At 40.6% G+C, this 17,734-nt stretch overlaps 1 protein-coding gene across 1 annotated transcript in view; it reads left to right on the top strand.

Moving 5' to 3' along the window:
- Nucleotides 1-1,521: 1,521 nt before the first annotated feature.
- The window catches only part of LOC144234734 (protein kinase C-binding protein NELL1-like), a 472,018-nt gene continuing 455,805 nt past the window's right edge, over nt 1,522-17,734 (top strand). Inside the window, exons 1-2 of the mRNA XM_077768054.1 lie at nt 1,522-1,552; nt 5,317-5,442. Coding sequence (XP_077624180.1) covers nt 1,522-1,552; nt 5,317-5,442 — 157 coding nt within the window. The remainder of the gene's footprint in view (nt 1,553-5,316; nt 5,443-17,734) is intronic.

Below are 17,734 nucleotides of genomic sequence, written 5' to 3'. Positions count from 1 at the left end.
TTGATGCTTTTTTCCCTTCCCTCTGCATTAGTTATACCATGAGGTAGTTTTTATATTCAGTGTTCGCATGATGGGGGATACGCAACAAAGATAAGGTTGTAACGGTTGAATTTTCTGGTACATTTGTCAACCTTTCTGCTTTATTTTGGTGCTCTTTCTGGAATGGCACCAGGAAATTATGAGATATGCAAGAGCTGAGATTATCAGTGGTATGTATTGAAAACAAAGCCAACTCAAAGACACCTCCCCAGAACAGCAGGGATGTATGACCTGGGGTCCTGCGTGAGACCCCATGCGTGTAGAGATAAAGGTTGGGCACATCTATAGGAGAAATTCTTGCTGAGGTTATCTCCCTATCCCCTTGTCCTGTTTTTGAAAATATTCTCATGTAGGGCCTTTGAAATCTATGAAACAAAGCAGTGGCTTGGCTGTTTGAATCAAAATAAGCTTGTTACAGCCAAGTAACTCCTTCACATCGAGATGAGGCAGATACCTCTCGTCAGTTATCCAGAGGCCTCAGGGAAATGAGCCAGGAGTTTCTCTCTGGGAGCAGCTGACAAGGGTCCATGACAGAGAAACATTCATTGCATTCAGCATCCTGGTTGGTGGCTGTGGCCCACGGGCTGAAGATTGAATTGCCTCTAAGGCAAGTCCTGACTAGTTTCTCATCTTAAAGAATGTCTGGGCATCCGGGCAGAATGAGATGGAGTTCAGTGTGGCTGTATGTCTGTGAGTAAAATACCAACGTGATTTAGCCTTCAGCGTGCCCAGCTCCCATCCATTTTCTTCCCTACAGCTGACTGATGCTTTAAAAACAGAAATTGGTTTATGTCACCACCCTGATTAAAGTCTAGACTCCTTCCCATGGCCCCCAAGGCTCAGCAGGATCTGGCCTGAGCTTATCTTTCCAGTTTTACTTTAAATAGACAAAGCTCCTTCCTCTAATACTTCTCCAACGTTCTTCTCTGCCTGGTATGTTATTCCTCTCCCCTTGACCTGTTTCACTTCTGTGTTATGTCTTGGATGAAATATCACTGCCACAGAGACTGCTCCTCTGGCCCTCACAGCCTGGATCAAAGCCCCCTGTTGAAAGATCTCACACTCTAGGCAGAACTTAACAAGTTTTGCTCAATGTCTTGCCAGGCTGTGTGGTTTGTGATGGCATTTTGTTCATCCTCTGCTTCAGGGCTTAGCAGAGGGCTAATTAATGTTCACGACTCAGTGATTCTCTCCCTTCCTGACTCTACAGAGACAAAAAGTTTAGTCTCTGTGGTTTCCCTTCTTTTTTCCCACCTCCAGTCTCTACTTGCTGAATTTCTGTGCACCTTTTAAGATCAAGGTTAAGGATCTGATTTTTGAGATGCTTTACTTACTCACCCTCTATACCAGTCAGGGTGGGCTCGATGGCTTCAATTAGCTAATGCGTGTTTCTCGTTCATGCAACCTGTTCACCAGACTTGTCTGGTTTCCTACACCTCACTCAGGGACCCAGGCTCAAAGAGTCTCCATCTTTGTGCTTCCATGACTTCCGATGCCAGAACAAGAAAATATGGTAAGTTCAGGTGCTGGCTCTTAATATTTCCACCTCGAAGTGTTGTGCTTTGTTCAGACTTCAGGCTCATTCATATAGCTCTGCTTAACTTCCAAGAGGATGGGGAATTACGTTTGCGTGATGTGCCCAGGAGGAGAAAACTATTAATATTTGTTTGATGAACAGCACTAATGCCAACCAACTTCCTCCACTGCCTGACTTCTCTTGGTGTTTCCAGCCTCTCTCTTACAGTGATCTGTTCTTCCACTCCCTGCCCCCCGTAACCCTAGGAAAGACCTTGTAATCATCAATAACTGAATCACCTCCAAAATATTAATGTCAAGGACACGACTTTGTAACCCCATCCTCTAGCTTTCTAAGTCATGTGTTCTAGACCCTCCCTGTGATGACACCTTGCCTCCATTGGGATTCCTGCGGCAGTTTGGGTTCCCCAAGAAGCAAACTTGGCAATGGAGACTGGCGTGCGGGGAGATTATTAGAGCGTGCTCTAGGGATGAATGCCTCTGGGGAAGGGGAGAATGTAGGATCAGGCAGAGGGAGAAGTTAGCTCAGTCTCATTGCGTGCTCTGAAATCTGGACACTCCTTTAGAATCCTCTTGAGTTAGAGATAAATGAGAACTAGTCTTTGTAGGTCCTTCCCAGGATGGAAGTGTGATACTGTCTGTATAATCTCTCATTAGCCAAGGACAATTTCCTTAAAAGGGTAACAGCTAAAGATTGTTAGCAGGCAGTACTCCCCTTAGCTGGGGGATTAAGTTCTTTAGTTCTGAAGTGAGATCTCAAAAGTGCAGCACAGTGTCTACTACTAATTTCTAATGCATTTCAGCGGTCTACTTACTTCGTGTCCTCACATCTCTTTTCAATAGCGGTGATTCCTTGGCACTTCATTATCATCACCTTGTTCTTAATACCCTCAATTCCCTTGTATCTCTCTTTATCCATTATATCTATAAAAACTCATTTAACTTTCCACTTACGCTACTATTTCCCCAAAATATCTGAATGAGACTGGAGAAAAACACACAGCCATGCTGACTGCTGTCACTTAACGCACTTAGACCACAAATCCCCGTAGCTCCTCAGCCACCTTCCTACATGCTCTAGTAAATTTGTGTTCCCTTTTTTCAAAGTGACTATTTTTAATACCATTTCCTCTCTCCTTGAATATCTGATATATCCTCCCTTTCTTCATTCTCACATGTTCCCCTCTCTTTTCATTTCACTGGGAAAATAAAAATAAGTGAGGGAGAACTACTGCATCTTCCCACCACCAGATATGCCAACCATCTCCACCTCTTCCCTTCTCGCAGCTTCTTTCTTGTTGTAAAGATGACTTGTTCCTTTTGCGCGCTGGAACACAACCCCTCTTGCCTTCCCCAGGACTTTGCTCCTACAGTGCTCTCTCTCCTACATCATCGGTTTGCTTCACTTGTATTGAATCCTTCCCAACAGCGTGCAAATGTGCTGTGATCTCTTCCATCTGTAAATAAGACTGTTGACACCAAGTCTCCCCAGAGCTGCTACTCCATTTTTCCTTAGGGGAAAAAAAAAAATCTCAACAAATTTGCCTTGTTTTTCTGTTTCTCTTCCTTTACCTTCCATCTTCTCTTTAGTTGACTCCAGTCAGGCTTTGTTCTGCCACTTTCCCAAATCTACTCTTACCATGTCAAGGTCAGCAGTGAACTATTTCTTGCCAGACCCAGTGGTTGGTTACATCTTTATCTTATTCAGCTTCTTAGCAGGTGACACAAGTAATCATCAGTCCTTTCCTGAAATGCTTTTCTCGACTTTTATGGTACCTGCCAGTCTGTGAAGTAAAAGGCTTAAATGATGCCAGGAACCAACTTCTTAAAGAATCCTAATGCTCTAGGTGCCAGAGATCCAAACTATATCTCATGCTCATGTGCAGTTACTATTCTGTCTTAAGTTTGTGGGAGAGTTCCCTCCATGCCTTAGCTTGATGTAATCTTATTATATAGTTTTATATTCCTTTTGTCCATTAATTTTACTTGTGTGTTGTCTTGGATCATTTTTGAAAGCACATGATCTTATGCAAGTAGAACACTTGGTTTATTGCCTGAATCATTTCTCTAATTTCTGATGTTTTGTTCTTTATAGTTATGGAAGTCTTGCTAACTGCAAGTGTCCTTCTAGGACCTCGATTACTGCACAATAAATTTTATTTATAGGCTGACAGATGTTTAGTGCTTAAAAGACTCTGGCATTACTTCAGGGTGTTTTAACAGGAAATAAGTCAATCTACTTTTAATACAGATAAGTGAGATTTCTAGTGCCTCAATCTAGCTGATTTTTGTCTTCTGTTTCTACACATGAAGCGTATTAGAATTTCAGTAATTACCTTAATAGTAACACTGCGGTTGACTATCATTTTCAAGGTGCTTTAATTAAGTAAATCGTAGTAAATAAGAGATTGATAACTGAGTTCCAATCGTGGGTGTAGCATGTTCTAACAGGATGAGAGATACTTGTGCCAGATATTTAACCTCTCCAAGCCTCAATTGTCTAGACTGCAAAATGTGGGTAGTGCTGTACTATGATCGTGGAATTGTATGTGGATTAAATTAGATGACGAGTTTAAAGATATATGTTCAGAACTGGCCTGCATGACCAACTCACGAGAATTCTGGGACTCATAGTGGTTAAATGGAAGTCACAGGCTTGTCACTGGAAGAACCAGAACTAGAAATCACATTGTCTGTCTTAGGTTTTCACGCTGTTAGGCTAGCCCTTTCTCTCCATCACATACATGTAAGTAGTCTGAGTAAAAAGAACGTCAGGCCATTTCTGAAAACAACTTCCAGAAAAGACGCCATTAAACTCTGTGCTTAAGGTAGTAGATGATTCTAATTCTTCTCATGAATGCTTATGAGAAAGTAGGGGATGCTCTGACCTCTGTTCCAGAAAGAAAAAGATGTTTTTGATGAATCAGCCCATTCACATGGGATGAATCTCCAAGTCAAAGGATGAAAGGCGTCAGTTTGCATTAGACCACAGCTGCTGTCTGTATTCACAGTACAACATGGGAGAAACTGGCTGCACCATCACTTTTTAACAGGTGGATTAAAGCATGTCTTAGTAAGGCACATGAGCAGAGAGGCCTGGATTCCCTTGATCTCTCTGATAAAAGCTACACCATGTACAGTGGACATCTAATAAATATTAATTGCTATCAACTCACCATACATAGGACTCCTTGATTTTGGATGTTTAAATCCAGCATCCTCCGTGGTGAGGGATTAGTAGATTCAATCTTCATACCTCTAGGTTTCTTAGCTGTTGCGTCTCACCATGCATCTTTCTGGAAATACTTTCAGCTAAGATGGGATCTAATGCACCTGAATGCAGCTGAATTTGCATTTAAGATTTTGTGTTTGGGGCGCCTGGGTGGCTTAGTCGGTTAAGTGTCCGACTTTCGCTTAGGTCTTGATCCCACAGTTCGTGGGTTCGAGCCCCGCGTCGGGCTCTGTGCTGACTGCCAGCTCAGAGCCTGAAGCCTGTTTCCGTCTGTGACTCCCTCTCTCTCTGACCCTCCCCTGCTCACGCCGTCTCTTTCTCTCTCCTAGAAATAAATAAAACATTAAAAAAAAAATTAAAAAAAAAAAAGATTTTGTGTTTAATGCATCTGGCTTTTTCTCTTAGCTTTGATGGGCACTTGCCTTTTTAAAGTTCATTGGAACATGGTTACACTGTAGTTCCGTCATTCACCTAACTGTGATGCTGCTTCTTTCTTTTTACTCCTTCAGATATTGATGAGTGTGCGGCTAAGATGCATTACTGTCATGCCAATACTGTGTGTGTCAACTTGCCTGGGTTGTATCGCTGTGACTGTGTCCCGGGATACATTCGTGTGGATGACTTCTCTTGTACAGGTGAGACTGAAGAACCAGCATTGTTTTTCTGATTCAGCCCTTCTCTGCACCATATGTGTGTTGTTAAATTTAGCTATAAGTGCACTATGGACTGTTGTTACCTAACTAGTTTTTCTCTTACAGTATTTTACCCTCACCTTTAGAGAAAAAAAGTGATAAAAGAAATTTTATCTGCATAATGTATTTCTACTAGTATCTGTGTGTGTGTGTGTGTGTGTGTGTATGTGTGCGCATGCACGCTTGGGTCTATGATTCTAATTTCAAGTCCCTGTTGCCTATAGTAACGTTGAGGGACTTAGAGACATCAGTTTTAAGAATAGAAAAGTATCAAACTATTTTCCTTCCATCATGATGAAATGTTTTCATATAAGAAAATGTACTTTGTTCCCACTGGAAAAGACAAGGATTAAATTTAGAGGGGGAGAAGGAGTACCTGATGAGCAGAGATTGGGTAAACAGGGGAGCTGGTCAAGACTCTTGAGGGGTGCCTAGGTGGCCCAGTAGGTTAAACGTCCAACTTCAGCTCAGGTCAGGATCTCACCATTCCCAAGGTCTAGCCCTGTGTCAGGCTCTGTGCTGGCAACTCAGAGCCAGGAGCCTGCTTCAGATTCTGTGTCTCCCTCTCTGTCTCTGCCCCTCCCCCTCTTGTGTTCTGTCTCTCTTGTGAAAATGAATAAACATTAAAAAAAACTAAAAAAATAATAAAAAGGCTCTTGCTTGACATATACCAGTGGTCACTTTCCCCTATATGGCCGGGCTGTCAGCACTAAACTGGAACTCCAGGGTTGTGTGGTTGGCGCCTTCACTGAGTATTGCTGGCTTTGTGAGGCATTTGACTGGAGGATTCCAACACACTTCCAGTTATGTTTTTGGAGATAAGAACTGTATATTGATTAAAGATTGTAGAAAGTTCTTCTTTTGGTCAAATGTCTTTAAGTAACCAGTCTGTAACCTATGAGAAAAGTGCCCCTTACACATAAAATTTCAGTCATTTTGTACCTTTCCCTGACTTCTGCATCCTCTTTTATCCCACTAACATTTGCATATAAACTGAAATTTTCACTCATGGGGCTCCTGGGTGGCCTAGTAGTTTAAGTGTCCAACTTCGGCTCAGGTCATGCTCTCATGGTCTGTGAGTTCAAGCCCTACATCAGGCTCTGTGCTGACAGCTAGAGCCTGGAGCCTGCTTGGGATTCTGTGTCTCCTTCTCCCTCTCTGTCCCTTCCCCTGTTGTGCTCTCTTTCTCTTTCAAAAATAAATAAATTTAAAACATTTTTAAACCGAATTTTTCACTCAGAGTGGACGGCCACTCTCAATGGATTGTATTGCAAATGACCTTTTCAGAAGTGCAGAAAGTTGAAAAAGTTAGGGAAGCATGTTTGTACGTCCAAATAACCTTTTCCATTAATTTCTGTATATATAGGTTACTATTTTTTGGCTAAGGAGCTGGTGATGTCACACTGACGCAGGTTTCAGATGACCACAAATGGCCAATCTCATTCATCTATCTTTTACATAGTGTGACTACAATTCCTAGAGAAAAAAGAGATTGTGTAAACATAGCATGCTGAGATCCAAACATTTCAGCAGGGGCACAAAACTCTTGGGGACCTGTAAAGCAACACAATCTGAAAATCTGACGTTCTGTGTGATTGTTTCTCTGTTCTTAGTACCTCTGGGTCATCCTGATTTACGTTAACCCCAGGATTAGAAGGAACCAGCGAGTATTCTCCCAACATAGCATCCCGTATCATGCACCTCGATAAACCCTGATGAAGGCCCTGCTGTGTAGAAAGAGCTTGTTGAAATTGTATCAGGATATTCCCTCTGCTTTTACTTTTTCATTAAGGGAGGAAGACCAGAGCTTGGTTCTCTGTGAAAGCCTGTTAGAGATCGGTGCCCTGCCTGGTGGTTTTTATACAGAATGAGATGGAAAATGCATTATTTATAGAACTGGTTCCACAACTACTTTTAGAAGGTAAAAGATAGGGATGTGGGTATCAGCGGGTACCCAAGCATCCCCCCTAAAAAAAAAAAACAGAAAACTAGAAGATACTGTGCAGCCCTGCAGAAAAAAAAAAACCTATACAAATACACAAAGTTTTTGTTTTGTGTGTGTATGTTTTGTCTGAGAGGGAATGGGTAAATTAGAACAAAAGAAAGAAAAAAACAGGAGGTAGTTTAAGAACAGTCACTACTCAGAGAACAGAAGGTCAGGTGCTGTGGAGGACAGAGGACCATTGAAAACCACCCACAGAAGGATAACCAAAAGGACTTTTAAGGGTGAGAATATTTAATGTGTTTTTTTTCCCCATTGTTTTGCTATTCAGTAGACAGTGCAAGTTTTCCTAATGACTTTCAAACCTTCAGCAAAGTCTACCTACCCTGCATGCTGGATGAGCCCTTCCCCTTCCAGCCCGGTGGACTGCAGGTTAACATGGCAGACAGAAGGAATGTGTGTATAGGATGTTGAGACCTCAGGGGCAGAGATACCCACTATAAAGTAATCACTTCTGTCCCTTATCCGTGTGCCCAACATAAACTTATACACCACTATCGCCACAGTCTCCTCCTAGGAATTTCCGAAGGCTTGATGAGGGATTTGGAATTCCATAGGTCAGGTTTGGGAGTAAAGTCTTTTTCTTTAAGAAACTTTCTTTGATCCCAGTTTCCATCCTACTCGCTGCCCTGTCTTTCTGCTTTTATTCATGGGAAAACTTCTTAATTGTGGTTACTGTCCTCGTTTACGTTTGGTCACCTCACACACGTTCCTTAAACCCCTCTACAAAAGGCTTTCATACTCACCATTTTGCAGAGATCGTGTTTATCAAGGTCAGCCATGAACTTCATTTTGCTAAATCCAATGTTCTTCTCTTCTGGGACCTCTAAGCAGCATTTAGCATTGACCACACCTTCCTCTTTTTTTTTTTTTTTTAATGTTTTATTTATTTTTTGAGAGAGAGATAGAGACATTGTGAGCAGGGGAGGGTCAGAGAGAGAGGGAGACACAGACTCTGAAGCAGGCTCCAGGCCCTGAGCTAGCTGTCAGCACAGAGCCTGACGCGGGGCTCGAACCCACAAACTGTGAGATCATGACCTGAGCCGAAGTCGGACGCTTAATCGACTGAGCCACCCAGGCGCCCCGACCACATCTTCCTCTTGTAAACACATTATTTTCTTGACTTTTGAGACATCCTTTTCCCTGATTTTCTTTCTATGTCACTGGCCACTCCTGCTCATGCTCCCTAGCTGTTTTTCTCTCTCTTTTCACATTTTTAAAGGTTAGAGTGCTGAAAAGCTCTGCTCCGGATCTTGTTTCTTTGTTATCCTATATATTCTTTAGGATGCTTTCATTTCATCTAGGACTTTCACAGCACTCCGTCGATACTTTCTTACTTTCTATCCAGTACAGTATTTTTTCTGAGCTTCTGAATCCTGTTCAACCTAACATCCACACATAGATGTTGAATAGCCATTTCATATCAACATGTTTAAGNATGAACTCTGGATTTCCTTCCACATCGGCAAACTTCCTCTTTCAATTTTCCCCATCTCGGCAGATGAAAGCCTCATGTACCCGGTTTTTCAAGCCAGACAGCTAGGGGTTATATTGGTTCCTTTCCTTCTCTTGCGCCTCCACTTTCAGTCCAAATATCAGTCTTAATCTACCCTCTACATCCTGACCTAAGTCTGTGTGCTTCTCCCCATGTCCTCCTTTATTACCAAACTACTAGACCCCTGCCACCACACTGAACTTGCTGTCCCCATCTTGCTCCACTGTAACTCACTCTTCACCTGGCAGCCAGAGCAAACTTTAAAAAAAAAAAAAATTATTAATGTGTTTTATTTATTTCTGAGAGAGAGAGAGAGGGAGAGAGAGCGTGAGCAGGGGGAGGGTCAGAGAGAGAGGGAGTCACAGACCGAAACAGGCTCCAGGCTCTGAGCGAGCTGTCAGCACAGAGCCCAATGCAGGGCTTGAACCCATGAACTGTGAGGTCATGACCTGAGTCTCAGACGCTTAACTGACTGAGCCACCCAGGTGCCCCGAGAGCAAATTTTTAACAATAAGAATTCTAAAAATATGCTTAAAATTCTCATGTAATGTCCTGTTAGAAAATCAAATCCATACTTATTTTTATAGAAAGCCCTGTGTGGTTATTCTCTTTCCTGTCTGTATTTATCTTGTACCAATTCCATCCTTGTCCATTATGAGGTGGCCACACTGGCTTTTGGGTGTTCCCCCCCTCCCCATTCAACATGCTTGTTCACCCTGAGGACCTTTGCATGAGCTCCGTCTTAGACGTTTTTTCCTCTTGATATCTGCATAACTAACCGGCTCTTCCTTGGTCATGTAGGTGTCGGCCTAAAAATGATAGGTCTAGAGAGACTTTCTCTGATTTGTATAATTAGCCACACATTATCCTATCACCTGATTGTAATTGTCTATCTCTTATCACCATGTAGAATTCTTATTTTTTATATGTGGTTTTCAAAAACTGTCTCTATTAGAATGTACGATCCGAGAGCTGTGATCTTTTCCCTTTTGCTCACTNAGGGCGGGGTGGGGGGTCGGGGGAGGAGGGAGGTGGGGTGAGGTAGAGAACATAGGCAGGCAGAGAGCAGTGCTCAACAAAAATTTATTGAATGAAGGAATGAGTGGCACTACTTAGCCTCAGGCTATTTACCTCTCTAAATTTCATTTATAAAAAATGGTTCATATCTGCTGTATGTGCTGTATCGTAACTGTTAGGTTATTGAGGACATCAAATTGTATATGTGAAAATATTTATCATGTCACTGGCATCCGTCAGTGTAGGATGTTCTGCATTGAAAACCCCAAACATGACTGATTTAAAATAACAAAGTTTTGTTTGCTTTTCACTGGTCACCAGGAAGGGTGCTCTGCTCATCATAATTGCCATGGAGTAGAAGCAGATGGAACTGTCAGCGTTGTGAATATTGCTAGTCACCGAGATGGGGAAGAGAGAGCATGGAGGGTCTTGTCACAGCCGTTATATGTTCTCATCAGGGAGTGACAACATTTCCTTTCTACCCTCTGCTCGTTGACTCGAACTAATCACCAGTACCTAACCAACTACACAGAGATGAGGAAATGCAGTCCTACTTTGTACCTGGAAGGGTTAGAAAACCAGAAATATTTGGTGAATGGTGCTAATGAATACCGTAGTGACTTACACTTAATAGATTCTCAACAAACTTTGTTTCCATTGACATGAGGAGCTGTTCTTTAAAATAGCCATTTTTTTTTCTCCCCAGCAGCAGTTCACAATGTGTTGGGGAAAGTAGTCTCAAAAAGATAATGATGATAGTAAGCACATCTGTACTAGGTGATGGAAGAACAGGCAACCCGCAGTAAGGAAAAGGTGCTTGATTTCCAGAACAGAGTGTCTGGAATGTTTTTTGGAAGCCAAGAGGAGCTTTAGGAGTTTCCTGAGGCTTGTTAGCATGCAGTGAGTAGAATGGGTTAGGATTTCACAGTGTGGAATGTGGGTTGAGTGAAGAGAGCTAAAAAACAAGCATTGTCCCTGCCATTTCTCCTTTAGGCCAGATTCCAAGGCCTCCATTAGATGCTTTCATATTAAGCTGGACCTTGGACATTGACCTTGGCATCCTGAAAGTAGTGAGCCTGTTAGGGCAAAGGTGCTCTTCACTCTCCAAAGTGGATCAGGTCCCCACCTCCAATCTCTCTCATTTCTTGATTGATAAAGAAGACTTCTGCCTCTAAGTGATTATTTGCATGTAGTAATAAGTAAGGTGTATACTACGTATTGGCGACTATAAGGTATCTTTTCAGATGTTTCATTTTCCAAAAATAATTTTCTGGGAGAAATTGACAGGCCTGAAGGCATCCTTTGTTTGCCCCACATTCCTGACAGAGCATTTCTCATTATTAGCATTCCTGAATACCAATGATCATCCTAGGTTCTGTCACAAATCAGTTAGTTTCTGCTGTCACTCACTGTTGAGTTGGTTTTCTAAGTGTGTCTAGGTCACTTTTTCTTTCCTTTAGTATGCCCTTTAGCCTGACACTAACTTCCTAGAAGTTAGTAGTAATACTGAAAACTTGTATTCAACAAAAAATTAGTGAGCATAGAATTCAAGATGATCTAGTAACTTTGATAATATATTGATCATTCAATAACTGCTTCATCCATTTATTTATGAATCTAATACATTATTAGTGTCGGTCATGAATGTTAGGAAATATGGTGGCTGAGAATAGTGATAAATGACCCCTGTGCCCAGAGAGTTCATGGTTAATGAGGCAGTGTTTTCATATGAAAACACTCATATATATATATATATATATATATTCCCTCTCAGAAATATTCCGATGTTTGCCAAATCAATCCCTCTTAAAAGTCTTAGTAGAATTTAGATGAGTATTGGGTGTTTAACCCCAGTTAATTATTGGTCCTGTATAAGTTTCAAAGTAGAAACCCTAAAGTAGCCATTCCAGGGTTTATGCTGATAACCACGGTCCTTTCAGAAAGATGGCACCTAGGATAATAAATAGATGCCAAACCTGATGGTGGAGGGAAAAAGTGTGTCAAACAGAAAAGAAACTTTTTTTTTAATTTTTTTTTAATGTTTTATTTATTTCTAGGAGAGAGAGAGAGAGAGAGAGCGAGCGTGAGCAGGGGAGGGTCAGAGAGAGAGGGAGTCACAGACTCTGAAACAGCCTCCAGGCTCCGAGCTGGCAGTCAGCACAGAGCCCGACGCGGGGCTCGAACCCACGAACCGCGAGATCATGACCTAAGCGAAAGCCGGACAGTTAACCGACTAAGCCACCCAGGTGCCCCACAGAAAAGAAACTTTAACTCTTTCCTCCCTTTTTATCTTGTTAAAAATTGAAAAAGAAATCTTACGTCATGGGATAATAAAGTTAGGAGGGTTCAACACTGAGAATGCTTGCCTTGAACTTAAAATGTACTATAACTTAACTTTGACCCTTAGAGCCTGGGAATTCCCTGACATGACCATATATCATATATGAGGCTCTGTACTTTTTTCTAGGAAAGTTTCCATTGCCCTTTGAAAGGGTGAAATCTAAAGCATTGGCCTCTTGACACTGGACATTCTAAGTTTGGCCTCAGAATCTGTGTGAGTCTAAATCACTTTCTCTCCTGTAAGGGAGCCCCGAATTGCCCTTCCTCTTTTATGAATTTTGAAACTGGTGGATTCCCTGAAATTGAGTTGGTGGGGTGCTTTTTCTCTTCTCTGTACCTTTTGATTTTTGGAATGGTCAGCCTGCTTGATTTACTGGTCTCTGACTTTCATTTATCCCCAGTTAAACTTGCTGTGTTTAGGTTGTTTGATAAGATGTTACCATTAGATACACGGGCAGCTTTAAAGGAGGATACTTGTGATTTATGACAAAAGCATGCAGCAATAAGGCAGGTACTTGACAGTAATGGGGAAGCATTCATTTTTATGCCAAAAACTTCCCATGAAGGTAAGAAATAAAGGGAACAAGTGAGATAACATATATCACATGTGATTTCTATTACCTTGCTAAAAGGATTTTTATTTTCTTGATATTGGCATGGAAGAAAGGTTGAAAGAAGTATATGTTTGAAATACTTTAAGTAAGCTTAGTTGAAGTTAGAGATAACTAACAGTCTATTAATTTAATGGCTGTTAATTTAAATTAAGTACCTTATAGTGAAAACAGGCGAGGAAACAGTTTAAAAGGCTTAGGAGTAGAAGTTAACTGTTAGAAATTTTAGACCATTTTTTTTTTGAAAATGCTTTTCTCCTAAGGTTGATGACACACAGCACACTTTATCTATGAGGCACCTGATTTTTTAATTTATTATCATTGTGCAGAGCTGTATGAACTAGATCCAAAATACAACATTCTGCAATCTGAAAGAGCTTGGTAGTAAATTTTTTACTGATTATCTTTGCCTGTAATGCAGATAGCATGTACTTGTTTTGGACATGCTTTTTCTTAGGGATTTTTGAGTATTTGGCAGCCATAAAGGACAAGTTATTGATTGCTTGGCTCTCAGTCTCAGAAGAAGTGATCCAGGTTTAAGAATGGCATTTCAGCCATGGATCTGTAGACTACTTTGACTTTAGTGAAAAATGCCATATCAGATGCTTTAGGATGCAAATCTACTTTTTGTTAAAGATGGCCAAAACCATTTATCGATATATTGAATAAAGGAAGTCAAAATTAGACCTGTACTTTTGGATATTCCAATACCCAGCCAAAAGCCCTGATGATTGATATGAGACCTTTTCCCTTTGTTTTGATTTGTCTGGCCAGTATATCATTACTTTAAATAAGTGGTTAGCTCTGTTACCAGCCTCTGCATCCAGAGGAGGGATGTGACAGCACTGAAAGCAGGATTCCAAAATCCTCATGATTCAGTGCAGAGGTTTTCAACCCTCAGCTCAAGTTAGAATCACTCATGGAGGACATGGAGGGGAAAAGTCAGTGTTGGAATCTATTTCTAGAAATTTTGATTTTTCATTCAGTTTAGGATTGAGAGCTGGCTTCAGTTTGTTTAAAGGTCCAGGTAACCAACCAGTCTGCTTGTTGTAAATCAGAGAAGGACAGAGAAGAATCTGAAGGGAGGAGAATTGTCCTTTCTATTATAGACTGGAAAAACCAAAGTGGGTAACATAGGGTCAGGAGGTAATGAAAGGAGAGACGTGGACAGTTTCTGGAGGAAGGACCCTGTCTCCAGGGCTGCATTCTGAGATATGGAAGTCAAAACACTATCAAACAAGAGTCCAGTAATACATAAAAAAAATCATTCACCATGGTCAAGTGGGATATATTCCTGGAATGCAATCGTAGCTCAGTATTCACAAATCAGTGTGATATATCATATCAGTAGGATATCAAAGGATAAAAACCATATGATCATTTCAATAGATACAGAAAAATCATTTGACAGATTACAACATCCATTCATGATGAAAACCCTCAACAAAGTAGCCTTCAAGGAAACCTACCTCAATATAATAAAGACCATATATGAAAAACCCACATCAAACAACATAGTGGGGATAAACGGAGAGTGTTCCCCTTGAGGCAAGGAACAAGAAAAGGATTGTACTCAACACAGTACTGGTAGTCTGACCCGTGCCAATCAGACAACAAAAAAAATAGCATCCAAATCAGGAGGGAAGAAGTAAAAGTTTCTCTCTTTGCAGAGGATATGATATTATATAGGAAAAAAAACCAAGCGGGCCACCTGGGAGGCTCAGTTGGGTAAGTGTCTAACTATAGATTTTGGCTCAAGTCATGATCTCACGGTTCTTGGGATTGAGCCCTAGGTCAGACTCCATGCTAATAGCATGGGGCCTGATTGGACTTCTCTCTTTCTCTCTGCCTCTCTCTCACACTCTTTGTCTCTAAAACACACACACACACACACACACGAAAGACCACCAAAAACCTGCTAGAACTTATAAATGAATTCAGTAAAGTCACAGGATACAAAATATGAAGAAATCTGTTGTATTTCTATACAATAATAATGAAGTACCAGAAGAAGAAATTGAGATCACAATCCCATTCACAACTGCACCAAAAATAATAACATATGTAGGAATAAACCTAACCACAGAGGTGAAACTATACTCTGAAAACTATAAAACATCTATGAAAGAAATTGAAGACCATGCAAGGAAAAGGAAACACATTCCATGCTCATTGATGAGAAGAAGAAATATTGTTCAAATCTCTATACTACCCAAAGCAATCTACATATGTAATGTAATTCGTGTCATAATACCGCAGCATTTTTCACAGAACTAGAACAAAAAAGTCTTAAAATTTATATAGAACCTGAATTGCCAAAGCAGTTTTGAAACATAAGAGCAAAGCTGGAGGTATCACAATTGCAGCCTTTAAGTTACATTACAAAGTGATGGTAATCAAAACATTATGATGGTGGCACAAAAATAGATATATAGATCAGTGGAACAGAACAGAAAACCCAGAAATAAGCTTACAACTCTATGGTCAATAAATCTTTAACAAAGCAGGAAAGAATATGCAAAGGGTAAAGGACAGTCTCTTTAAAAAATGTTGGAAAAAAATGGACATGCAAAAGAATGAAACTGAACCACTTTCAGATTCAAATTGGATTTAATACCTAAATGTGAGACCTGAAACCATAAAAATCGTTGAAGAAAACATAGGCAATAATCTCTCTGACATTGGCCATAGCAATATTTTTCTAGGTATATCTCTTGAGGCCAGGGAAACAAAGGCAAAAATAAACTTTTGGGACTACAACAATATAAAAAGCTTCTGCACAGCTAAGGAAACAATCAGTCCAAAAAACTAAAAGGCAACCTTCTGGATGGGAGAAGATATTTGCAAATGACCTGTTAAAGGATTATTAAACAATATATAAAGAATAGATACAATTCAACCCCTTAAAAGAAAATAATCCAATTAAAAAAATGGTAAGAAGACATGAATAGACATTTCTCCAAAGAGGACATCCAGATGGCCAATAGATCAACATCACTCATCATCAGGGAGATGCAGATAAAAACGACAATGAGATATCCTCTCACACCTGTCAGAATGGCTAATGAGAAAAAAACACAAGTGTTAAGGAAGATGAAGAGAAAAAGGAACCCACTTGTACTATTAGTGGGAATGCAAACTAGTGCAACCTCTGTGGAAAACAGTATAGAATTCCTTCAAATCGCATTACTGGATATTTACCATCAAATTACAAAAACACTAATTTGCAGGAATACTTGTACCCCTATATTCATTGCAGGCTTGCTTACAATTGTCATTATGGAAACAGCCCAAGAGTCCACTGATGGATGAATGGATCAAAAGGTGGTGTGTGTGTGTGTATATATACACATACATACATACATACATACATACATACTATAAGTAAATAATAAGCAAGACTGAAATCTTGCCATTTGCAACAACACAAATGGAGCCAGAGCATATAATGCTAAGTGAAATAGGATTGTCAGAGAAAGACAAAATACTGTATGATTTCACTCATGGGGAATTTAAGAAACAAAACAAATGAGCAGAGGAGGAAAAGACAAGGCAAGATACAGACTCTTAACTACAGAGAAGCAATACGGAGAACCAGAGGTGGGGTAGGTGGGGGGATGGGTAAAATAGGTGATGGGAGTTAAGGAGTACGCGTGTTGTGGTGAGTACTGGCTGATGTATGGAATTTTATATTCCGTGTATCGCACACCTGAAACTAATATGACAGTATATGTTAACTATATCAGAGTTACAATAAAAAAGAAAAAGAAAAAACAAGACCCTGAAGAGAGAGAGAGGCTGTGGCATGCCTCTGCAGGTGGGACCTTCTGAGGAGATTCTGAGCCTTCAACTGTGACATGATTGTTGTAATGCTTCAAAGAGCTCTAAAGATAAATGACCGATCTGGGGTGACCTATGTTCTCTGGGATAAGGAATAGACTTCTTCTCTGCCAGTGTCCCACTCATTTGGAGGCCTCTACAGCTGTGACACAATGTGATGGAAGTAGGGAATTCTCAAAATGGCCAAGACAGCCTTTCTTTCTAGGACCCCGCTTGTCCAGAAGAATAGGAGAATAATTCATTAAGTTAAATTAAAGAAGTTAGGGAAACCTATATTACTCGCACATACATGTTTATGACTAGGCTTCCCTACCATGACATATGAAAGAAACAAAGTCAACAAAAGGAGGGAAAAAAAGATCCCTCTGAACAGGGATTGTGTAGGGTAAAAACTCATGGGGCATTTGGTGTTCGAGGGCAGCTTCAGTTTTCTATTATATGTAATCCTGGAAAAGCCCAAGGACAAATATTTATTTGCATTTAATAATAGTAATGTTAAAATAATGCTGAAGTTTTTTTTTTTTTTTAAATTAGCAAATATGTCTTAGGATCCTGAAGGGCATTTCCCTTGAGGTTTCAGGGTGAAAATAAGTCTGAAGGATTTGTTCAGTGTTTGGTTTCTCTCTGGGGTTTAAATGGGAGGGAGTTCTTCTACCAGCACTATTGTGAAGTATCTAGGACCAGTGACTGCTGAATGAATGATGGGGCTTGCCCCCAGGGTGTTTGTGCACAAACCTATTAAGTACTGTGTTGCCCTTGATCCAAGTTCATCAGAAAGGCTTGTGGACATTTCTGTACACTGTATTGTTGGAATCATGCATGACAGAATCACAATTAAGCTTTCACATAAAGGAGTTTGATTAAGGATGCATTAGCACTTAACAACATTATCGAGACTGTTCTTGTAACTCTGCTGTGTCCACATTTGAG

Source organism: Crocuta crocuta, unplaced genomic scaffold (genome assembly GCF_008692635.1).
Source record: "Crocuta crocuta isolate KB4526 unplaced genomic scaffold, BGI_CrCroc_1.0 scaffold371, whole genome shotgun sequence".
Taxonomy (NCBI): domain Eukaryota; kingdom Metazoa; phylum Chordata; class Mammalia; order Carnivora; family Hyaenidae; genus Crocuta; species Crocuta crocuta.
The sequence above is the reverse complement of the archived record's forward strand: the minus strand, read 5'-3'. Positions and strand labels throughout refer to the sequence as shown.